The following is a 20,818-nucleotide window of genomic DNA, read 5'->3' on the forward strand; positions in this document are numbered from 1 at the left end:
TACCAGCAAAGCTCAACAACAAAAACCACACCCAAACCCAAACACATTCCTTCTCCTTCTAATCAGCTTCAGGCCCAGTGGATGCCACAGCTGATGCTGAGCAGGCTGCCTGTAACCAGACTCTTGGGCCAATTTGATTTTTGAGTTTTCTGCACGACTCTACAGAGGGGATTTCATCACCACTGTATCTGCTACAATGCATCATTGACATGGGTGTTGTATCCATACTGCTCTGCTGATATTCAGGAGACTCATCCATGTGTGGTATGGCAACAAACAGAAGGACAACATCAACATTTAGTTAAGAGTAAGCTCCCTTATCCACATAAAGTTATTTGCATTGTCCCAGATGTATAGTCTAAAACCCTCTCATCCTCTGAGCAACAAGTAATTTAAGAATAGTTCTTCACTAGCAAGACATTAATTTCACGTGTGACAAGGTCTCTCCCTTCTCTACCTGTCTACAAAGAACCACTTTTTAGGTAAGTAAGCTCACCTAAAGTTGTCTGAGACAACTGGGATGAGGATGTTCACTGACCTTCCTTGGCATTACATCACCTTTTTTCTTAGGCCATGTGGCATGTATTGCCTTAACTCAGTGTTTGCCATCACTGCTGTCCTGCCTGGCACACACCTACTTTTAAAGTCTTCAGGATCTTCTACCTTAGTTTGTTAATAAGTGTCTATGATCCATTAAAATCGCCTCAGAAGTAAATGGTCAAGTTACTTAAAAAAGGTAACTTGCCTTGCTTCTGATGTTGTCTGGGTCACATTCTGAGAATCAGGCTTACATATTCATCATACCCACCCCAGACCTATTACAGAACTTGGAAATAGATTCTTAATATGTATTTTTAATTCTTCTGTGACATTGATTTTTCCCTCAGTTGTTCATGACTGTAAAGAGGAAGTTTAGCCTGGCAAACAAGCTTTCTGGATTTCACTTTATTGGCATGCTGTGCTGCAGAATAAACTATTTTACATTCTTAACTGGAAATCCCCAGGGTTGTTTGGAAAAGGTGTTCCTCCCATAAAGGTGTTCCTCCCATAAAGCTCCAGCAAACAGGTGACCAAGCCCATCACCTCACACAAAGCTCTGTGCACCTCCCCCTGCAGCAATGAACTCATTCATCTGTCTGTAAACCAAAACTCTGGCTCTTACCTTACAGGAAATACAAGACCTCATAGCCTGCTGGCAGACATGGCAGGTTTCTGCTACATTTCTGTACATAGGCATGGTTCTCTTTTAAAGGAATTTTCAACTATTCATAATTACTGCAAGGAGCACCAATACAGTCTGGGCAGCTTTACTGCAAATCACTGAGAAATTGCTTTTAGACTCATTCTAGCATTGCAGACATCTAAGGATAGAGCATCCTTGCCTTCAGGAGATGGAGATGGGAACTGATAACCAGGAGGCTCAAGTTTCAGCTGTAAAACTGATGTTTCCAGCAAGACTGTCTCCTTGCATCAAGGCTCTGCTGTGAAAACATCCTCCAGCTGATCAGTACCAGCTGGCACGGAGGGGCAAAGAGGAAACTCTACTTGTGGCAAGTACCATAAAGCACAGATCTTACCTCCACTTTAGAAACACTTCTCAGTGCTGGGGCTAATGGTTAAACAGCTGGTATGTCACCCTGGGATGAGCATACCCTCCTTCACTAACTGTAATTTATGATAAATCACAGGAGAAAAAAAATTTATCTTTAAACCAAGTTAGCACCAAACTCCCCGTATCTTTTGCAAAGAGTGAGACAATACTTTTGAGTTATTACAATGTGTAGAATGAACTTTTATTTTCATTCATCCTTCATTAATACCATACAATTAGATAGCAATATTTGGAAAAAAATAATCTTGAAATAATTTAAAACAGAAGGCACAGAAAACCAAACCCAACTATGCTGCTACAAGAGAAAGGGGAAAAATGATCCGGGTAGCGAATTTATTCAGAAAAGTTTTATCGCTTAGATATTCTGATCAAAAGCTACAGCACACAGAAACAAAACTGCACAGTTTAAGCTAACCCATGCTTTTATTACAATTAACATATAAAAGGAAAAAAAACCTAAAAATATTTTTTGCAGGATTTTGAATGAAAAGTGTAATTTTTAAAATAAAAAACACTAAATCTAGTACATATGTCAAAAACTTCCCTAAAGCCTACACACTAAGATATACTTCACAAAAAAATCTGCATTAAGGGCAAAGTATACAGTTAAACACCATCTGGGGATGGGAGCAAACTGGTTCTTAAATCAGTTAAGAGTATCAAATAAATTTGGTGTTTGCTTCAGAAACAAGGATTCTCACTACAGTAATATACTGGAGAGGACATTCTTTTGTATTTTAATATTATGAAATTAAACCAATAGTATACATTACAGAGAGGAACAGAACCATTCATATGAGATTTTTAACTTTTTTTTAGTTTTCTTTTCTTTTTTTCTTTTTTTTTTTTTTCTTTTATTTGCAAAAGAGTAACTTTATTTCTTTTGAAAACAAAGCTACTGGAATTAATGACATGCGATAATATGCCCCAATATTATACCAGCTAAATTTGAAAATAAAGTTCATGCTTCACAATTGAAATATGCTGTGACTCTCAAATACATTCTCTGGTAATTAATAATACAATACTGAGGTCATTCATAAAATCAGTTCAGGTAGGGAACCTGGGTTATAAATGAAGCTCTTTTCAAATATTGAGAAGACTGACAACACACAGGGTTAGCTCCAGGTCAGCACATTTCTTTCTGTGCTCCATCCCTCCTTTCTTAAACAAGTGGGTGCTTAGCCTGCAAATACCATGAAAAGGCAAAGTCTAGAAGTTACAGGTTGGTTTGTAAAAATATTAAATACAATCCAAGACAAACAGTATTACTGACAACTTAATAGCAGGTGCTCTCTAAAGGAAAAAAATATCCTGAAATGCAAAAGAGATCTTTTCAGCATTTGATATCAAGGCATTTGCACATTTGTCAGGAAGTGACAGTAACAGTGAACTTTGCAGCTTACTATGCAGTTGGACTTGTAATCAAAGAGCTTTCCTTCTAGCCTGCTCACCTGTAAACCATAACATATGGTTTCTTAAAAGCTTGCTTTTTTCCCTGGAAATAATTTTCTCATTTAGAAAGTACAAGTCAAAGTATTGTTTAAACACTTGAATAAAGAGAGCTGACAACTACATTAGAAACAGTAAAAATGATCTTCATAAAAATGTTCATCAAAATTCTCTGACATAGCAAAACATTCATTTGTAAAGTAAAGTCTAATACAGCAAGCCATTCACTCAAAGGAGACCTTGGGCACATGAATCCTTGCCAGCATTGCAATGGGAATTACTCCTGTATTTCTTGTCATTATAGGGTACAAACTCTGTAATATATTAAAGTTTCCTAACAAAGAGTCCAATTATTGCACTTTATAAAAATTCTAGTAATATCAGGCTTTTGTCCTACTTTTCTATGAACACTGATGCCCTGCAAAAAAAATCTGGGGGACTAAGTAACTTCTGATGAGTAAGATGGAATAATTGAACCAGCCCGAAATATGGAATCAAAAATGGAAAAGTTTAGGAAATGAAGAGATGTAACCTTTGGAAACAGGTTTTGGTTCAGAGCAGCAGACAGATGTGTCATTCTGGTACTGACACACGTTCTCTTTGCTGGAAGAGTGGGCAATGAATGTTACATTTATGTACCACAATACAACTTGAGGACTTTGCAGAGAAACCCAAAGAACCACTAAGTTCTTATGCTGACCCTACAAGCCTGATGGGAAAAGCTCAATGACAGCCATATTTGAGTGGGGGCTTCTCTGTGAGATCTAATACATTTGCATTTGTGTCAGCAACAGACATAGCAAACAAAAATAGCTATTTCAGGATGGCAAAACAGGTAGAGTAGTCTGAGAGGCCTCTAAAAAAGGAAAATACAGCAGTTTTGGCCCTGCTTTTAACCAGCTGTATCAATAGGGAAAAAAAAAGATAGAGGAGATTTTTGTGCCAGCTATCTAGAAAAAGATGCTGCTTGAACACAAGTGATTCACAACTCTATATGAGGCTTCCAGGCCAGCAAATCACAGTCAAAGTCACTTTGTTCCTCTGCTCCTTCAGCATGGGAACGAGTGCAGAATGACTCATTCCAACCGTGGACAGTCCGTTTACAGCAACAATCATATCACCACACCTAAGAAACACAAGAAGAAAAGAGAACACATTGTGAGTCCTGCTCTGTAGTAATTGGCACACACCAACAAACAGCACTTCACTGCTGGGGTGGTAGGTTTGCATCAGGGTGGAAAATGCAACTAAAATTCCCAAAGCAGTTCAATTTGAAGTCTGTCCTACTACTGAAAGATGCCCCTGCTCATTGCAGGAGTGTTGGACTAGAGGAACTTCTAAAAGGTGCCTTCCAACTATTCTAGGATTAATCTAAAACTCATCTGGGAAATTCCCAAATCACTCTATTTCGATTCTAATACCAAGACAATTCTGCATTAAGAGCTGACCTGTACAGAAACATGAGAAAAGACATTTGGAAAGACCTAATGGAGTCAAGAGAAGATGAGATAGCATGTGCATGACAGAAGCACTGTTTGTTTGTGTGGATTATAACACATTTACACCAAACATGCCTTCACTGTAGGAGGTGTAAGTAAAGATACTTATGGTTACCAACCAACCACATTCCAACTAAGAACCTTTTTTTCAGTGGCTTATGATTTTGTCAAATATAACCATTTGGCTTGAAATCTCCCTCAGCAGATGGTTCAATTGCAGCATCTCTGCATTTTGAAATGGGTAACAAATTTGTGAGAGTGCCATTTACTGGCCCTGAGAAAATTCACCTTGAAGGGTTAAGTTCTGGTTTTTAAAACTTCAAGAGACTTCAAAAATGCATCTAATTTCTTTCTGTATTGAGCATGTTTCTTCTCTAGACACCTCTGTTTTGCAACTTGAGTGTGTGACATTCCCCAGAGTGGTCAAATGTGACCTGGAGATCAAACAGGACTTTTTCTGAAACTCATCCACTCAAGTATTGAAGGCACCAAAATGGGTGGAAAAGAGATGCTCTCCTGAGCTTTCCCATGTCTTTTCCCTGAGCAGAGGAAGAGGAAGCAGAGTTACCGACACCGTTCAAATGTGCACTCAAAAGTCCTTCTCTGCCTGAACCAAGGAACCCCATCACCCAAACCCAAGTGCTACAGTTCACTGAATGACATCTCACTCCCACAGCCTTTCTGAGGAAGTCATTTTGCCTTCTATAAGATCACTCCAGACAGATCATGTAAGCAGAAAACTGTTCTAAACTATTGAACTGTGAAGTGACTTACTCCCTCTTCCTCTCCAGCCTAATATTTAGATAATTTAAACAAAACAGAACAGCTTTAGAAAAGACCTGGCACACAATAACTCAAGATGCAAGTTCTAAGGGGCTCTCTCTTGTTGATGGCCCATTTTTAAGTCCATATTTTCAGTGGAACAGTACATTTGAAAAGAGAGTACCATATCACATTATCACACAAGAGCATATTTTCCATAGATTACAAGAGGTTAAATGTGACCATGATGATTCTTCCACTCTTCTTAGGAATGATGCTTAAATTTCTGTTTGTGTGAAGACTTCAAGTTATTAAATTCCTAATCTGAAATTATTTGAGTTGAATTGAGATCTTTAATTTAATCCAAGCTTTTCCACAGTTGGAAAAAAAAAAAAAAGTAATTTTGTGTTCAGCCAAGTTATTTTTTCATTTATTTAGTCACTGAACTGAAAAATCAATTACTGTCAAGGCTCTAGGCATAAGTACATTATTTTCTTAAGTCACTTTGTAAGAAAATCTGCATGTAAAAATAATGTAATGCCACAAAACTTCAAGTTGTGTATTTTTGACTGCCACCTTCACAAAAAATCAAGTTTATGAACAAGAGAACCCTTAACGGGAATTTTACGTCCTAGTTCTGAACTAATCCTACTGAGGCTAAGATGTGTATCTGGATACTAAACCTGGGGGCTGCATCCAAATGTAATGTGTAAGTAAAATGATATAATATTTAAGGTCAGAAGAGACCTCAGGAGGTCTATAGCCCAACCTTTACTGCAAGCAAGGTCAGTTGTAAGCTCTGACCAGGACTCTCAGGGCTTTACCCAGTAGTCTCAGAAACCTCCAAGGGCAGAGACCATGCAATTTATGCCACTACCTGACCACCCTTATGGGGAAATAGTTTCTCATAACCAGCCTCAAGCTCTTTTGTTCAATTTGTTCCTGTTGTCACTCATCCACTGCACCACTGAAAAGCCTGGCCTCTGTCTCCTTGATAATCTCCAGGTAAGTACTGGAAGGGGCTGCTGGCTGTCCCTGAAGCCTTCTTGTGGGACAAGTGCTCCAGCTCCACCATCTCAGGGACTTCTGCTGAAGTTGCTTCATTTATCAATGACTTTCCTGCCAACTAACGGCAGGGTAATGCCATGGGGACTTGGTCCCTTACACATCTTTTTAGACATCTTTATCATCTATTTTCCTGCCCTTCTATTAAAGCAGCAGCACCCATCTTCAGTATCAGTTTCCAGCAGTGGCTTTAGAAGGCTATGTGAAAGCATAAAGCAGTTTTGGCCACTTTGCAGAAGTTCTAACTTTTACCTGTTCTATAGGAAGACAAAAATTAGCTGGTTTTGCACATATACAGTGCACATTGTCTCTTGCCTAAAGTGGAGTTCAACAGGGAGACAGGAGGTGACATCAGCAGCACAGCTGAGGAAGTGCACAGGAAATGCCATCACCTCTGAGATGCCCCTTCCCCAGCACAAACACCCTGTTACTTCCCTGCATCCCACTCATCAGGGAGGCAAAGCACCACAGGGCTGCATGATCCAGCAGCACAAGATTCTACAGTGTATTTCCTTAAGCAATTAGTTGCACATAACTATTTAAAAGTGGTTCATTATGGTTGCTGTTCATACTATTACTATTATTATTTCTCCCACTGTTACTCTGGCTTACTTTAATCTTCCATCAAAGTAGGCAGGAGTTCCCAGAACAATTGTTTTAATGAAGAAAGGCTGGTTTGTGTGGTTCTCCTCGTAGCCACCGACGATGCTGAAGCCCCAGCTCCCTAAATTGCTCCTCCGCAGCACCACGTCATGGCAGCTATGCAGGCAGCTGTGGAATGGAAGCACAGGATAACAAGAGAAAAAGCCATCTATGGTTCTACAGCAGGCACAACATCTGCTATCTCATCGTTACCACTGGGCTAAGTGTGGAACAGAAGGGGAGGGATGGTGATTAGACCTCTGTTCCCAGAGTAATTTTGTAATATTCAAACCAATTACCAAAAAATCCCACAATCTTGAGACAGAAAAGTGTTTAAAAGAAGCAACACAGTGATAGAAAAATTACTTAAATACAGTTAACTTTTCAAACTGACAGTAAGAGAACTGCATTTTAGGGATTTCACAGGTGGCAACAATGTGGGTGGAAAATCAATACCTGATGTGTTCAGTTTGCAAGTCAAAAATGCAGAGCATTTGTCTTCCACCCCCAGACAGTTTAAGCTTTTTCTGCTTAATGTAAAAATTAAAAATCCATGCACAATCTTCATCACCTCTGTACTGATTTATTATCAGTAATGAAAATATAAATGACTAACCATTTTGTTACACAGAATGTAAATAATTCAGATCACACTTTACTAACTGTACTGCTATATATTATCAGCCCTAGTGAAAATTAAGTCTTGCCAGTGAAGTTGGCAATGACTGTAATTTAAAAAACAAACAGACATAGAAATTAACTTTTCAGTAAAGATACTAAGTTCTTTACTGTTGTTTGACACTGCTTTAAAGCACAATGCATAGCATAGAGCCATACATGGGCATCTGTAGCTATTTACCAAAAAAGAGACATTTATTGAGATTACTCATTAACACTTTAATAGAGGATAAATTAATTGACAGTTAAACTCAGAAAAGGTGAAACCTCTGGAAGGCCAATACATGGTTGTGCTATCTTCAGCTGTATTCTGCTTCCAGTCTGTCTGGTTCATGTTGTGGTTTTACACTTAAGTACAGACCTGGTAAATCCATCAGAGGGAAAGGAATTAACCTGCATGCCCTGACTGAAGTTAACAACTCTACTAGCTGCAGTAGGAGCTCTTCTTGATAACATATGATACCAGAATGAGATTATAGCTGCAGCCTCAAGAGAGTACAAATGATGTCCAGCGGACTGCAGAGTAGTTAAGGGGAGGGAGATTGCTGCAAACCTCTAAGATTTGGTGTTTGGCAGAGACGGTAGTGGATTCTTGAAAAAAAACCAGTGTGAGCCTATAGTTACATGGCTACAGTCTTGGCACAGGACATGCCAAGACTCTGTCAGAATGGCCAAAATCTGATGCAATATTCTGAAATTAAGTATTTGGCCTCACATACTCAGGTAGCAGATTAGCAAAGAGACAGATGGATATATACTTTGTGGTTTTATTAATAATTGCCCAGGTTTTAGATATTCTATAGAAAGTTACATTACAATAAAACAATAAAAAAGATGAATTGTGTCTTAACAGAAGATTCCACATGGGTAGTTACTATGGTTTGTGAGGGGAAAAATCCACTCTATTCATCTTCAAGTTTCCTAAGGAAACATTGCTCCTGTTCACAGCCCACTTCCTAAACATACTGCCAACTGAATACAGCCAAGATAGTCAGGCAGAAATAAGGGCAAATGTGCTGCAACTAAGCAGGTCTCTGCTTCTTTATGTGTCTCTTGCAAGACTTAGCTTAAAACACTTAAGTAAGTACTTAGCCAATTAATTCCATACCTTGGCAGTCCCAGCCACATGACCCACGATGGTGACCAGCTGGCATCGTATTCATTTTCACTGATGGTACTCAATTGTTCTTCATTAGCCTGGGGCTGTTCTTCTACAATCTGGACTTCCAGGGCTTTCAGGGCAACTACTGAAGAGGCAGCACTAGCCTTCAGCATGGCCACGGCCTCGCTGTGACTCAGGTTGGTCAGATCAATGCCGTTGATGTTCAGCAGCACATCACCTGTTCAAAGGCAGGAGGGAGAGCACATCAGTCTGACAGTCCTGCCCACCCACAGCACCTCCCACGCCAGGGCTCCATTCCCTACTGGAGTCTCTAGACCTGAGACAGTCTGAACTAACAGACTAATAGCTCTGAAGCCTTTACATTGTCAGTTTGAAACTTCAATGTATTGAGCTTGCATCAAGTTGGATCAGTGTAATTTATTTTCACATAACACATACTGTAACTCCTATGTATACTGCTCTGAAAATCTGAAATAGAAATTACTTAAGTACCTCATCAGTTTGACTGCAACTGCTACTGCAGATGCCATGACACAACTGTTTCCAGGTGTGGACCTTGGGTTCACCCTAACTTTAAAAGTGAAGGAAGAATGACAGCAGGAACAATGCAGGCACCCCAAGGTAACCAATTATTGTAGACAGGTGAGGTTCCACAGAGTGCTTTCATTAATCTGGTTTTAAGAACTTGTGACTTGGGAGAAGAAAATGGAATTCAAAAACTACTGGAAGCTTTGGTACAAAACTCAGTTAATTCAAAGGAATACATGGAACATCCCTACAAAAAGTCAAAGCCAGAAAAAGATTTCCACAATTTTAGTTTTATGTTTTTTAAAAGCATCAGGATGAAAACAAGAATGTTATTAACTATCCAGTGGCAGACTACTTTTTCACACAATGTCTCCCCAATGAAAGCCAGAAAAACCAGATCAAAAGTTCAAACACCTGGGTCCCATTTGGAATGAGACTCAGCTTTTAAAAGGTTTTTCCTCCCAGTAGCTTCTGTGGCTACTTTACTGTTACACAATGAAAGAACAATAGTGATTCTTCTATCAAGTGTGTTTTTCATAGTAGTACAGAAAAAGAAAGTGTACCTGCTGGTGTGTGGGTGTAAATCTCCCTTTCTCAGAAGCATAGAAGGATGCTCCCACACTGTTCTTCTAAATGTACAATCTGTGAAGTTTCTTTCCTAAATTTCTTTCCTGAAACATTCTGTAATTCTGTGAACTGTGAATTGCAGAGATCCCACAGGCAGTCTCTGATTCACATATGACATAATATGTTCTAATCATCAAATGCTTTGCTATCAATTACGCAGGACTGCCTTCACCAATGCTGAGCCTAACCTCCACCTCCTCATTCCCTTTTATAAAGCCAAGGAACAGGGACAGGTGTTGCAGCACCCCTGAAAACCAGCAAACTCATGCTGTCCCAGAGGATAAGAAAGCTTTTGGGAACCAGGATTAACACTGACGTAGTTTTTGGGGCAAATTTTGTGTGGGTGAGCTGTGGCCTGTCATCAGAGCTTTTTTGCTGTTCAGATATTATACCAGGGAGCAGAGATTCCTTGGACAGAGATGTGGTACAATCCATTAAATGTAATGCAAAAACAGGATGTATCTGCATCACAGTATACCCTCAGCTCAGGGGATTATCATCAGCTGTAAAGAATTTAACCATAACATTTCCTGATCTTATCCACTTCCCCTGCTATCATGCTGTAAACATCCCCTTCCCACAGAAGGTGAAAGTGCAATACTAAATACTGTATTTCCATTACTGAATCATGAAGAAAAGCATCCATAACTATTTTCCTACATGTGTGACAAGACTTTTTGACACCACTTGACTCCAGAGAATGTAGTGATCAAAAAGCAACCAGAGGCAGCCGTGCCACCAGGGAAGCCAAGCCCCACCTCGTTTAATCCTGCCGTCTCTTGCCAAACACCCGTGAGGCTGCACGCTTGTCACAAAGATGGGCAGCTCGCCACTTTTGCTGCCTCTGCCTCCTGCCACTGTCATTCCCAGAGATTCATGGGGCTCTTTTTTCACAGTAATGTGCTTTTCTTGGCATGTAACACACTGGGAGAGATCCTGTTTAATAAGGATAAATAGCATTGTTAAAACTGAGGAAAAAAACCAAGCAAACCAAAACCGAAAACCAGAACAAAACAACTAAATACACCCCAAAACCACATTTTGGCACTTTAATGGAACAGTTTAAAAGGACTAAACAGTAGAAACCAGCTTTGGCTGGATTTCTTCTCAGTCAGATTCGCCCCCCTCCAAAAAAAAACCCAAATCACCAACAAAAGCTCCATTAATGCAGATACTTAAACATAGAAAGATTATAAAGGTCCATTTTGACTCTAGTTTTTCTTAATATACTACACGGGAAGAGGCTAAATTTTAGGACTGGTCAAAATGTCTGGAGACAAGCCAGATACAAATCTTTTGATGCTGGTGAACATCAGTATTACTTTGTTTGTCAGTAGAACATGCCCCAGAACTACAAAGAAGCTCCTAAGAAATGAAAAGGTGTTTTCATGATGAGAGTAAGAGACCCTTTAAAGCCCTTATGCATCCTGTTCTCTTTTTCAGCTGGTATGTAGTACCTTCCAGAGCACAAACTAAGGCCAATTGATGCTAATGGCTTGTAATGGGTACCTTGGGCAGCCTCCCTAATGATTATAATGAAGACTCAAGCTTGAAACAAGAAGAGATCCTATATTAAATTTTCCAACAACTGAATGATGATGTTCAGCTTGTATTTAGCTCTGCCCCATAAAAAGAGATCTAAATCTAAATCAAAGTAAATTTTATTTGCCAAAGCCTTTCCCTCGGGCTATTAAGTAAAAGATTCAAACCACTGCACATACACCTGTGACAGCATCTTAAATTGACAGAATACTTGCAAGGAATCCAAAATAATGAAAGAAGTAATCTGAGATATTCTTCAAAGTGTATATATGTATATAACTCTCCCACCTTCTCCTGAAAAATGACAACATTGTCTTCTTTGACCTCCAATGCCATGTTGCTCTTTCTGACTGGATCTGCTCCCCACATACACATTAATCATGGAAGAAGCTATATGTAGATTCACCTCAACTTATACAGACAGTTCATTTCTAAGGCTTCAGCCCTCATGACTGGCTGCTGCCACACAATCATATAAACATACTTTAAGCAACAAGGCCTCAAAGCCAACTACAGGTTAATGAGAGCAAGATAATTGATACAAAACATGAGAAACGTCCACTTGCTGTTACACAGGACTTCCAATTTTTAATGAGCCCACAGATAGCATTGATCAGTGAGGGAAATCCACTCATCCAACTTTGGATCAACTTTGGAACTGTGGTAAGAGCACAGCTCATCCTGGCACATGCAAACTTGCTTCAAGCTCTGATATCAACAAACTAATTGTGTGGGTATGACTCAGTGCTGTGGCCTGTACCCACAGCCATGATATTCAGGAGCCTCACTTTTGTCCATCAGGAGGAAAACAACCTTCCTAGAGCCTCATTTGCTCTTTTCTGAAATGATCCTCACTTTTAAAAGAAAATACTATCAATGCATGTAAGTTATCCCACCAGAAGTATATGATGCTAAATAGTAAAGCAAGTAGAGTGGGCAGGTGGAAAAGTGGATTTGTTGATATGGTCAACATAATTATTTCACAAAGTCGACATCTTAAGAGTGAGAAGTTGTACTTTTCTAATTACAATAACATCTCAAACACAGGCTCTATTTTTGCATGTCTTCTAAATAATTTGATACTAGCTTCATGAAAATCTCTTCATTTTGCCTTTCTCTCCCTGCTTGAGATCCTGCAGTACCCAGCAGTCTTGCAGCCAGGATTGTTGACTCATGAAGGAGATGACACATCCCTCCAACATGCTCTTTATATGCTGGATGGTGGGCACCACACATCCAGCACAGCAGCAAGAAAAACCGTAACAATCTTGAATAACAGCCCTTCCATGCAGGAGTACCAGCCACTGTCCTAGACAAGGTCTAACAACTACAGCTGGATGAGCTCACAGAAATGTAGTCAGCAAATCCAAAAACATACAGAAAACCTGTTGTGTATCTTTTGCTCCAACTCCAGACATGATGCAGGACTTGAGTATTTGGGAGTCACCACCATGTTTTCATTAATTAGATTTTTAAAAATACATAATCCTTTCTTCTAGCTTCACCTTGCTACACATACCACCACATAAGTAAACCAGTATTTTTACTTTTCAGAAGGAGAAGCACCAACCTTATGTGAGTTAGGTCTGCTGTGAAACAGCTGCTGGGACTGGTGTTGGTGTGAGCTGCTGTTGTGAGTCGCGGTGTCACGGATAATGCTGACTGTCTGTGACTTCAGGGGTCTAGAGATGATCAAGTTCACTCTCTCCCCGCTCGCCTGTTTAATACATTAGGTCACCAAACATCATCAAGTTTGACAGGATATTGATTATTAGAAAGGGAGGAAAACATACGACAGAATGTGAAACAAGACAACAGAAGACCTTGCTTTCCAGTTCCTTTTTAGAGTGCACACTCCTTTACTTGCTTCTTTTAACAATACCCCCCGAATACAGGGGAAATTAACATTCTTCCTTCAGCTCTGGTGTTACCTTTACATCAGCTAAAAGTCCTTTTGTCAAAAGGACCATTTCTCACTTTGTGTTACAAAACTTCAAACATTAAAATTCACCCCATTCCATTTGCAGCTGCTGTGAACTCCAGGAACACATAACAATAAATGGAAGAAATATCTATGTGATAGCTCCAAGATCTACATCTTTTGATCAAAAGCTCTGAATACCTCTGGCACTTCCCAAAGGCACTTGCAAGAAAGATGTTACACACAAGCATACCACCTTATTCTTGATTTTGGGGAATACTAGGAGACCCAGTTATCAGATGCTAATAAAACATCAATTCTTTTTATTGCTGCAAAGCCACACCTCAAGAGTTACCCAATGCTAAATTCTAATCACTGTATACAAAAACTGGGAATTAAAATTCCCAAGGGAATTGGGAAATTACAATTCCCAAGATTATTGTTATTTTCATTTCCCTGCAAGAAAAACTCTTGAAATTATTTCCTGAAACATGTATTTACTACTCATTTGTATCGGAGTTCTTTGTGGGGTGCTTTAAGCAAAGATGACTGCACTGGACTGCAGGAACATACTACTGGTATATTCCAACTTTCCTAAAAACAGAGCCATTTTAACGAACATCCCATTGGCAGGAAGTAGCAAAGTGCTACATCTGTTTCCTTACGGACTGGGAGAAAGGCATGGAGTAAAGGTTTTTCTGTAGGGACACAGAAGGGTCATATATCACACTGCAAAAAGCTTCACGTAATGTTTGTGTCCAGAACATAATCAGAAATTGGAAACAGCCCCTCTCTGAACACTCAGAAAATCAGTTGTACCATTCATAACTCATGGAAAACCTCTATTTGACTTCTCAGCTGCTACCTGTTGGCTAACATCTAACAAATTACTTTCCTGTTTTAACTCAATTCCATGCACAGGCAAATCAACAAAAAAGCCCACTTCTATAGAGCTTACTGAGAGATTAAAATACAATACATACATAAATAGAATGACAATAATCCTATTTTTTTTCTTCTTCCCTGCTAAACAATAGGCTACAACAGGCTACTCTCCTTGCTCACATGAGCTGTCTTCTAACCTTCAGGCTGCATTCCAGTGAAGACGAATGCATTTTTCACTTCTGAGGAAGTGAAGTTCATCTGGTAGGTGCCAAAGCACCTATTACTTTCAGAACATAAATCACTGTAGATTACATTGACACAGGCTCTTTGGCCTCACAGAAGCTGCTCTGTCTGGGAGCAGGCTGTAGCAATAAAGCGAGCTAGGGCTCAGGCAGGGAAGGCCAATCACCTGTATAACCTGAGCAGCAAGCTCCGGCGTGCCGTGCTTCAGGTCGTGCCCGTTGATGGCCAGCACGCGGTCGTTGCTGCAGAGCCGGCCGTCCTGGGCAGCCAAGCCCCCTTCCAGGAGGTCGAGGATGAAGACGCCCGGCTCGTCCGTCCTGCGCACCAGCTTGATGCCGAGCTGCTCGCTGGAGTCGCGCTTGTGCAGGGTCACCTGGAAGCTGTCGTCGCGGCCGGGGCCCGGCGCGTCCCCGTGGCCGTGCGTGCGGCCGCCGAAGCGCCGCTCCCGCAGCACCGTCAGGTGCAGCACCGAGCACGGCTGCGACAGCACGGCGCGCGCGTGGTTGTGCGACACGTTGCTGATGTCGAAGCTGTTCACCTGCACAACAACAGCAACGAAAGGCACAACCTGCCGTCAGGTGTTCGGTTAAGTCCTTTCCAAAGTAAGTTCACCCGCTGCAAAACCAGCCTTGGAGCAGGCTGCATGTCTGACCTTACTATGCTTCCCCTCCTGTCATTCCATTCTTTCTTGCAAACTCACACTGGATGTTCAATCTATAAACTTACTTTTATGTTGGAAAAGATCCTCAACGCCATCAAATCAAAGTGTTACCCCCCAGCACTGCTAATTCCACCACTAAACCATGTCTCCAAGTTCTACATCTACATGTCTTTTAAATACCTCCAGGGATGGTGACTCCACCACTTCCCTGGGCAGCCTGTCCCAGTGCTTGACAACCCTTTAGGGGAAGACATTTTTCCTAATATCCAATCTAAGCTTCTCCTAGCACTATTTCAGGCCTTTTCTTACAAAAGTGACAACATGTCCCCAAAAGTCAACACCGTCTGCCATCATAGGCAAAGGTTTTTGTTTTCTTGATCTCCTATATATGTCTTCCTTAAATCTTCATGTTGTTTGCTCTCCAGGAGAACATGGTATGTGCTCTCAGCGTCAAGCACAGAATCACTTAAAACTGCAAAATAATAGCTATAAAAAGAACGCATCCAAATATCTGAAGCAAGTTTGTGTCTTACAATATGCAGTACTTTCATTATGAAAAAATATTTTTAATATTTTAAAAATATTTTTTAAAAATTGAAGTCAAGAATAATGGAGTTGGTTCATTAAGATAGTAAAAAAAAAAGGCAGTTGTACTAATTCTCAAGTCTTAGCATGAAGTTAATTTTCCACAGATTTCAACCAGGCCAGAGTTTCAGACTTATGACCTGTATCACCCAAAATTCGCTTGTAAATGAAAAACAGGTTAAACTTTCTCTACCTAGAACTAAGAATTGTGTTTGTTATACGGCCCACTGATCCAAAGAACAGTAACTTCAGTCGTTTCTTGTAAAAATAAGAACTGACAGTACAATGAGATTTGGCAGAAAAGAGGAATATGACAAAAATTCAGGACAAAAGCTGTGTGTGCCTTATTTTGTAAGAAAGGATTCAAAGTTAACATTAGAATTTCATCCTTAGCCTTGGTGGAGGAACTCCTGCCCCACGATTTCCGCAGATAGAAACTAACACCAAATGATTTATACCAATTGATGTGCCTTACCTAAGCCTTTTAATACTCCCTATTGCAAGCTAAGTAAGTAAAACCAAACATGCAGCTTCTCGCCATCTAACAGCAATATTAAAAGTATAAAAATATACCAAGTAATCTATGCACAACAGCTGCCACGTTTACATCACACATCTGAGCTGAGGGGCTCCCAGAAATCTGTGCTGAACAATTTGGCTGTGGTGGTTTCTGATGGTGAAGGAGGACTGCACCCTCCCTGAAACACCTCCAGCCCAAAACCCAGCACAAAGCCACTGCTGCTGGCAGCACTGAAAGCTCAGACAGAGCCACAGTGGTGTCCTGCTCTGCTACTGCCCCAAGACAAGTTGTAACCTTGGGCAGAAGAAAAAGAGGCACAGCTAGGAAGAACATTTAGAGCTGTATCCTGCAAAAGCCACTAAGGCCCATCCATCAGAGCCTTTAAATTAAATCCATTTTTATTTTTAACTGTAGCTAGCTAAAGTAAATACATAAAATATGAGAGTACTCAAAGGGCACAGAAGAATATATGCAATAGAATGTAATTCTTCTTTCTATAAGGCAGTTTAAAATTTCAGAATAAAACAGCCTTAGCACTTCTTGGGCTAAGAAATTCTCATTAGGACATGCTTCACATGAATTACAGTCACAGTCCAGCACAAAAAAGAGACAATTTGTAGAGCACTTTGAAAATGTTAGGCACCTATCTGTACCTTGCAGACAACACAAGCTTTTATGTAGCTGTTACTAAATGGTGTTCCCAAAGCTCTTAAAAGCATAATACTTCTTGTTTGACTGGGCAAGAAAATGCTGAGTTTCATCTCTCAGTCCTTGCTGGCTCTTTCTTTTAGACCTTTACAGCTCATAAAAGCCCTGGAAGACATTTTCAGAAATATCCAACCCAAGTGTACACGCTGAGCTGCACCTAAGTGCACCTAATTACAGATGGCAGAGATTGAACCTGATCATTTTAATATAACAGCTCAGCACCTGCACAGGTAAATTCAAAGAAATAAAGATATTCTATCTCCCCCAAAAATTTAGATTTTACCCTCTGTACCTCTCCCTTGGCATGAGGGAAGGACTTTAATGGACACCCACTTAGTATCTGACAGCCCCACTGCCAGGCTGTTGATAGAGAACTCACTGCAGCTAGTAAATTCCTATTTACAGTCAATTCACTGCCATTTATGGCTTTGGAAACTGTAACTGACAGCTGCCCAAACAGCAGGAATTTCCAAAGCTTCACTGGAACTCAAGCTCCCTATTCTGTCAAACAAGTAGAGCCCTTAGTATAAAAATAAATGAGGCAGCATTCAATCAGTGTCTGCAATTACTTGTTGAAAAGGCAACATCTTGGAAACCTCTTGGGTTGTTTTCTTGGCCAGCCACTATGCTTACACTCCAAGAGCAGAAAAAGGCACATTTCTCAAAAGGGACTTTATTTTCTGAAGTGCAAGCTAATTCTATTCCAAGGGTAACTACAGTATTTAAGCTACTTCCATCAGCTTGATTTCAAAACAGTAAAATGAAGAAGGCTTGCAACTAGATTTGGACTGATCTAAGGCTGCCAGATCAAAAGCAAACATTCTTACTGAAGTAACTTTGAATTGAATTTGTTTCAGGTGGAAGGATTAAAAATAGAAGCTGGATGACTGTTCTATTTATGTAGCACTCAGTTACTGCCATTCTTAAATGTAGTATAAACAACCCCTTCCCATAATATAAAAACTAAAACTTCTAAATTCATAGAATTTGGTCTTTTTCTGCTGCCTGTGGCAAATTACTTAAAACCAAAACAAAAATACACACTCTATCAAAACCAACTTACATTTTGTTTATTTTTTTTTTCTTTAAATACTTTGAGCACCTTGCTTTAAATCCTTCCATTGAAGCCTATCACTGAGTCTTTTATACATACTGAAAGATGCTGGTCAACTGCCTCAGCTTTTGGAAGGCAAGAGTGAAGCCAGATTAAAATAACAGTTTAGATGAAGCCAGCCTTACAATCCACAAATTGCTTTTTACATAGGACAAGTTACGCCAACTTGCCAGCCAGAAATAACCTTGGGCTTCTTTGGAATGCATGCATAAAGTTGAAATAAGGACCAAGTCCCACAGCATTTAAAAACAGAAAAATAAACTTGTATTTTAAAAGTTGACAACAGATGCTAGGGAGGGAAGATAATTCCAAGGACTGGTCCGACAAACAACAAAGCATGATAGCCAAAAGTGCTAGAACAACAGGCTCTGCTCTGAATATTAATTTGCTTTCCAACTGATAATTACAATGCTAACATTGACACAACACAGTCTGACAAGAAAAATCTTCCATCTCATTTTAACAACAATTCTGCAAGGAGTGAATAGAAAGCAAGCAGAATATGTAATTAGATTCCATACTTGAAGTATTTGGTCTCCAGCAAGAAGTCTTCCATCTCTGGCAATGATCCCATCTCGATAAACCTCTTGAATGACAATGTTGATCAAAGGTGTTTCATTGCCACCCACTATGCTAATTCCTAATTCAATATAAGGATTGGACCGATGAATTTCAATAGTAGTGATCTCTCCTTCAGGCAAGGTAGGTGGCTGTTGATTTGCTGCCAATTGTTTTTAAAAAGAAAGACAATTAATATCTTTTCCACCTCATTCACTTCCAATAAAATAAATCACAAAAAGATAATGTAGACAGACCACAAAGTAGCAGTTTAACAAAAAACTAAACCAGTGCAAACGGATCAGTTCCACTACTTGTTGAAAGCCCTAGGTTGTTAGAAAGGAACTAATGACTTAGTAGCATCCATGCTTGCTGAAATGGGGTCATTTGGATTCGAACAGGATATTCTGAACCCTTTGGATCCCATCCTTTATAATAAATTTCATATGCTTCATTGGGTCACCTGGGGATTTGCATTTCATGATGACAATAAAAATCTATTTTAGGGGTTACCCCACAATAACCTCTTTGTCTTGCAATTGCATGAGGGGCTGCTATTGGGTTACTGGGTAAACTGAAGGAGTCCATTTCTTTAGCAAACATGGAGACAACTAAGGAGGAAAAAGGAGAATTCTAAAGGATGGCAAAAATGGAGAAGAAGAAAGGGGACAGGACCACCTTCCTCTGCGGTAAGGCTCAGCACTTCCTCTCTAAAATCCCAGATGCTAAAGGTGTTACTGCTCATTCGGTGCAGATGGGTGCAGGGGTAACTCAGCTGCCTTTTTGCTCGAGCAGGACAGCACTCCGTGTGTGAGAAGGCTGCTGATCCAGTTGGGGGGAAAGGGTGAAGAGGGAAAAACAAATTTCATCTTAGAAAACAACTTTTGTAATTTTATAGAAGCTACACTCCTTCCATCTCACTGGTGAGGCCAGTCCCACTAAGAGATGAACATGAACTACTGTACTGTGACACAATAAATAATGACACAGCACCACACTAGCCAGCACACACTCTGACGTATTTCTTTCCTTTCTGTGACTTTCTCAGTTGTAAACTTGCACATAACCAAAACCCACTAATATTTCTCCAGAAATTGCAAAAGAAAAGAGCCAAAGATGAAGAGGCACATTCACAGTTGGTAAGAGACAAAAGCTCTGACAGCACAAATGTTTCCACATCTGATAGAAGATACTGGAGAAGATGAGTGATGACATACTGTCTGTTACTGTGCTCTCCTCGAAAGGCGGATTGTCGATGCCGGGCTCGTCCATCCATGCGGGCAGGGCGGGTGAGGTAAAGCTCGGCTCAGCTGGCACTAGTCCCTGCTCAGGGTCTGGAGACAGACTGCTGGGCTGCTCCGGCCCGCCCACACCACTCTCGCCCTCTGCTTCGGCTTGCAGCTTGCTCGTTTTCCTCCTCTCCAGAGCAACTCTCCGATGAGAAGCCCCAGGACACCTGGAAAGACAACACTGACATCATGCTTCAAGCCTGCAGCCCTGCTTGTAGCACAAAACCCAAGTATTTCATCAAGTTAAATCAGTCTTCTTCAAAGCCACAGCTTTAAATGCAGCATAAAAAACATAGTAAACGTACTGAATTTTAAGGCCAAAATATCTTTTAGTGGACAAAACCCCAATACTGCTTTCTTCACAAAACTTCTACTAGGCAGTTTTTTGGCCATGAGCTCAATGTGCTGTAACACCTTCTGAACATGGACTTATTATTTTATCACAGAAGGGTTTGGGATTGTAAAGGGCCCAAAAGATCATCTAGTTCCAACCCCTCAGCCATGGATAGGGTCACCTTCCACTAGAACATGGATTCTGTACATTTCAGTTTCTGGAAGATAACCTGCTGGAAAGATTAAGCATCATATTTTCCTGGGCTCATTCAAAGGAGGAAAGAGATTAAAATAGTACCTATACTGCGATCTAAGTGCTAAAATACTGAAAGAAAACTCTCTAGGAATCTGTATAAGAGGTTCAGCAAAAGTAACAGCTCTTGGCCCAATAGAAGGTGCTCTCATCTCCCTCCTGTCTCCTGTTTTTTCTTTCTGACTTCACATAGCAGGTGAAATTTTTGTTTCCCTTAT

The 20,818-nt window shown here is 40.3% G+C and overlaps 1 protein-coding gene across 1 annotated transcript in view; it reads right to left on the reverse strand.

The window, feature by feature from the left end:
• Nucleotides 1–1,779: 1,779 nt before the first annotated feature.
• LNX2 (ligand of numb-protein X 2) overlaps nucleotides 1,780–20,818 on the reverse strand; it is a 59,183-nt gene continuing 40,144 nt past the window's right edge. The window contains exons 3-10 of the mRNA XM_056485140.1: nucleotides 19,943–20,181; nucleotides 18,689–18,888; nucleotides 14,746–15,117; nucleotides 13,101–13,247; nucleotides 10,747–10,924; nucleotides 8,819–9,050; nucleotides 7,003–7,161; nucleotides 1,780–4,190 (exon numbers count right to left, since the gene is read on the reverse strand). Coding sequence (XP_056341115.1) covers nucleotides 4,055–4,190; nucleotides 7,003–7,161; nucleotides 8,819–9,050; nucleotides 10,747–10,924; nucleotides 13,101–13,247; nucleotides 14,746–15,117; nucleotides 18,689–18,888; nucleotides 19,943–20,181 — 1,663 coding nt within the window. The 3' untranslated portion in view covers nucleotides 1,780–4,054. The remainder of the gene's footprint in view (nucleotides 4,191–7,002; nucleotides 7,162–8,818; nucleotides 9,051–10,746; nucleotides 10,925–13,100; nucleotides 13,248–14,745; nucleotides 15,118–18,688; nucleotides 18,889–19,942; nucleotides 20,182–20,818) is intronic.

Source organism: Oenanthe melanoleuca, chromosome 1, assembly GCF_029582105.1.
Source record: "Oenanthe melanoleuca isolate GR-GAL-2019-014 chromosome 1, OMel1.0, whole genome shotgun sequence".
Taxonomy (NCBI): domain Eukaryota; kingdom Metazoa; phylum Chordata; class Aves; order Passeriformes; family Muscicapidae; genus Oenanthe; species Oenanthe melanoleuca.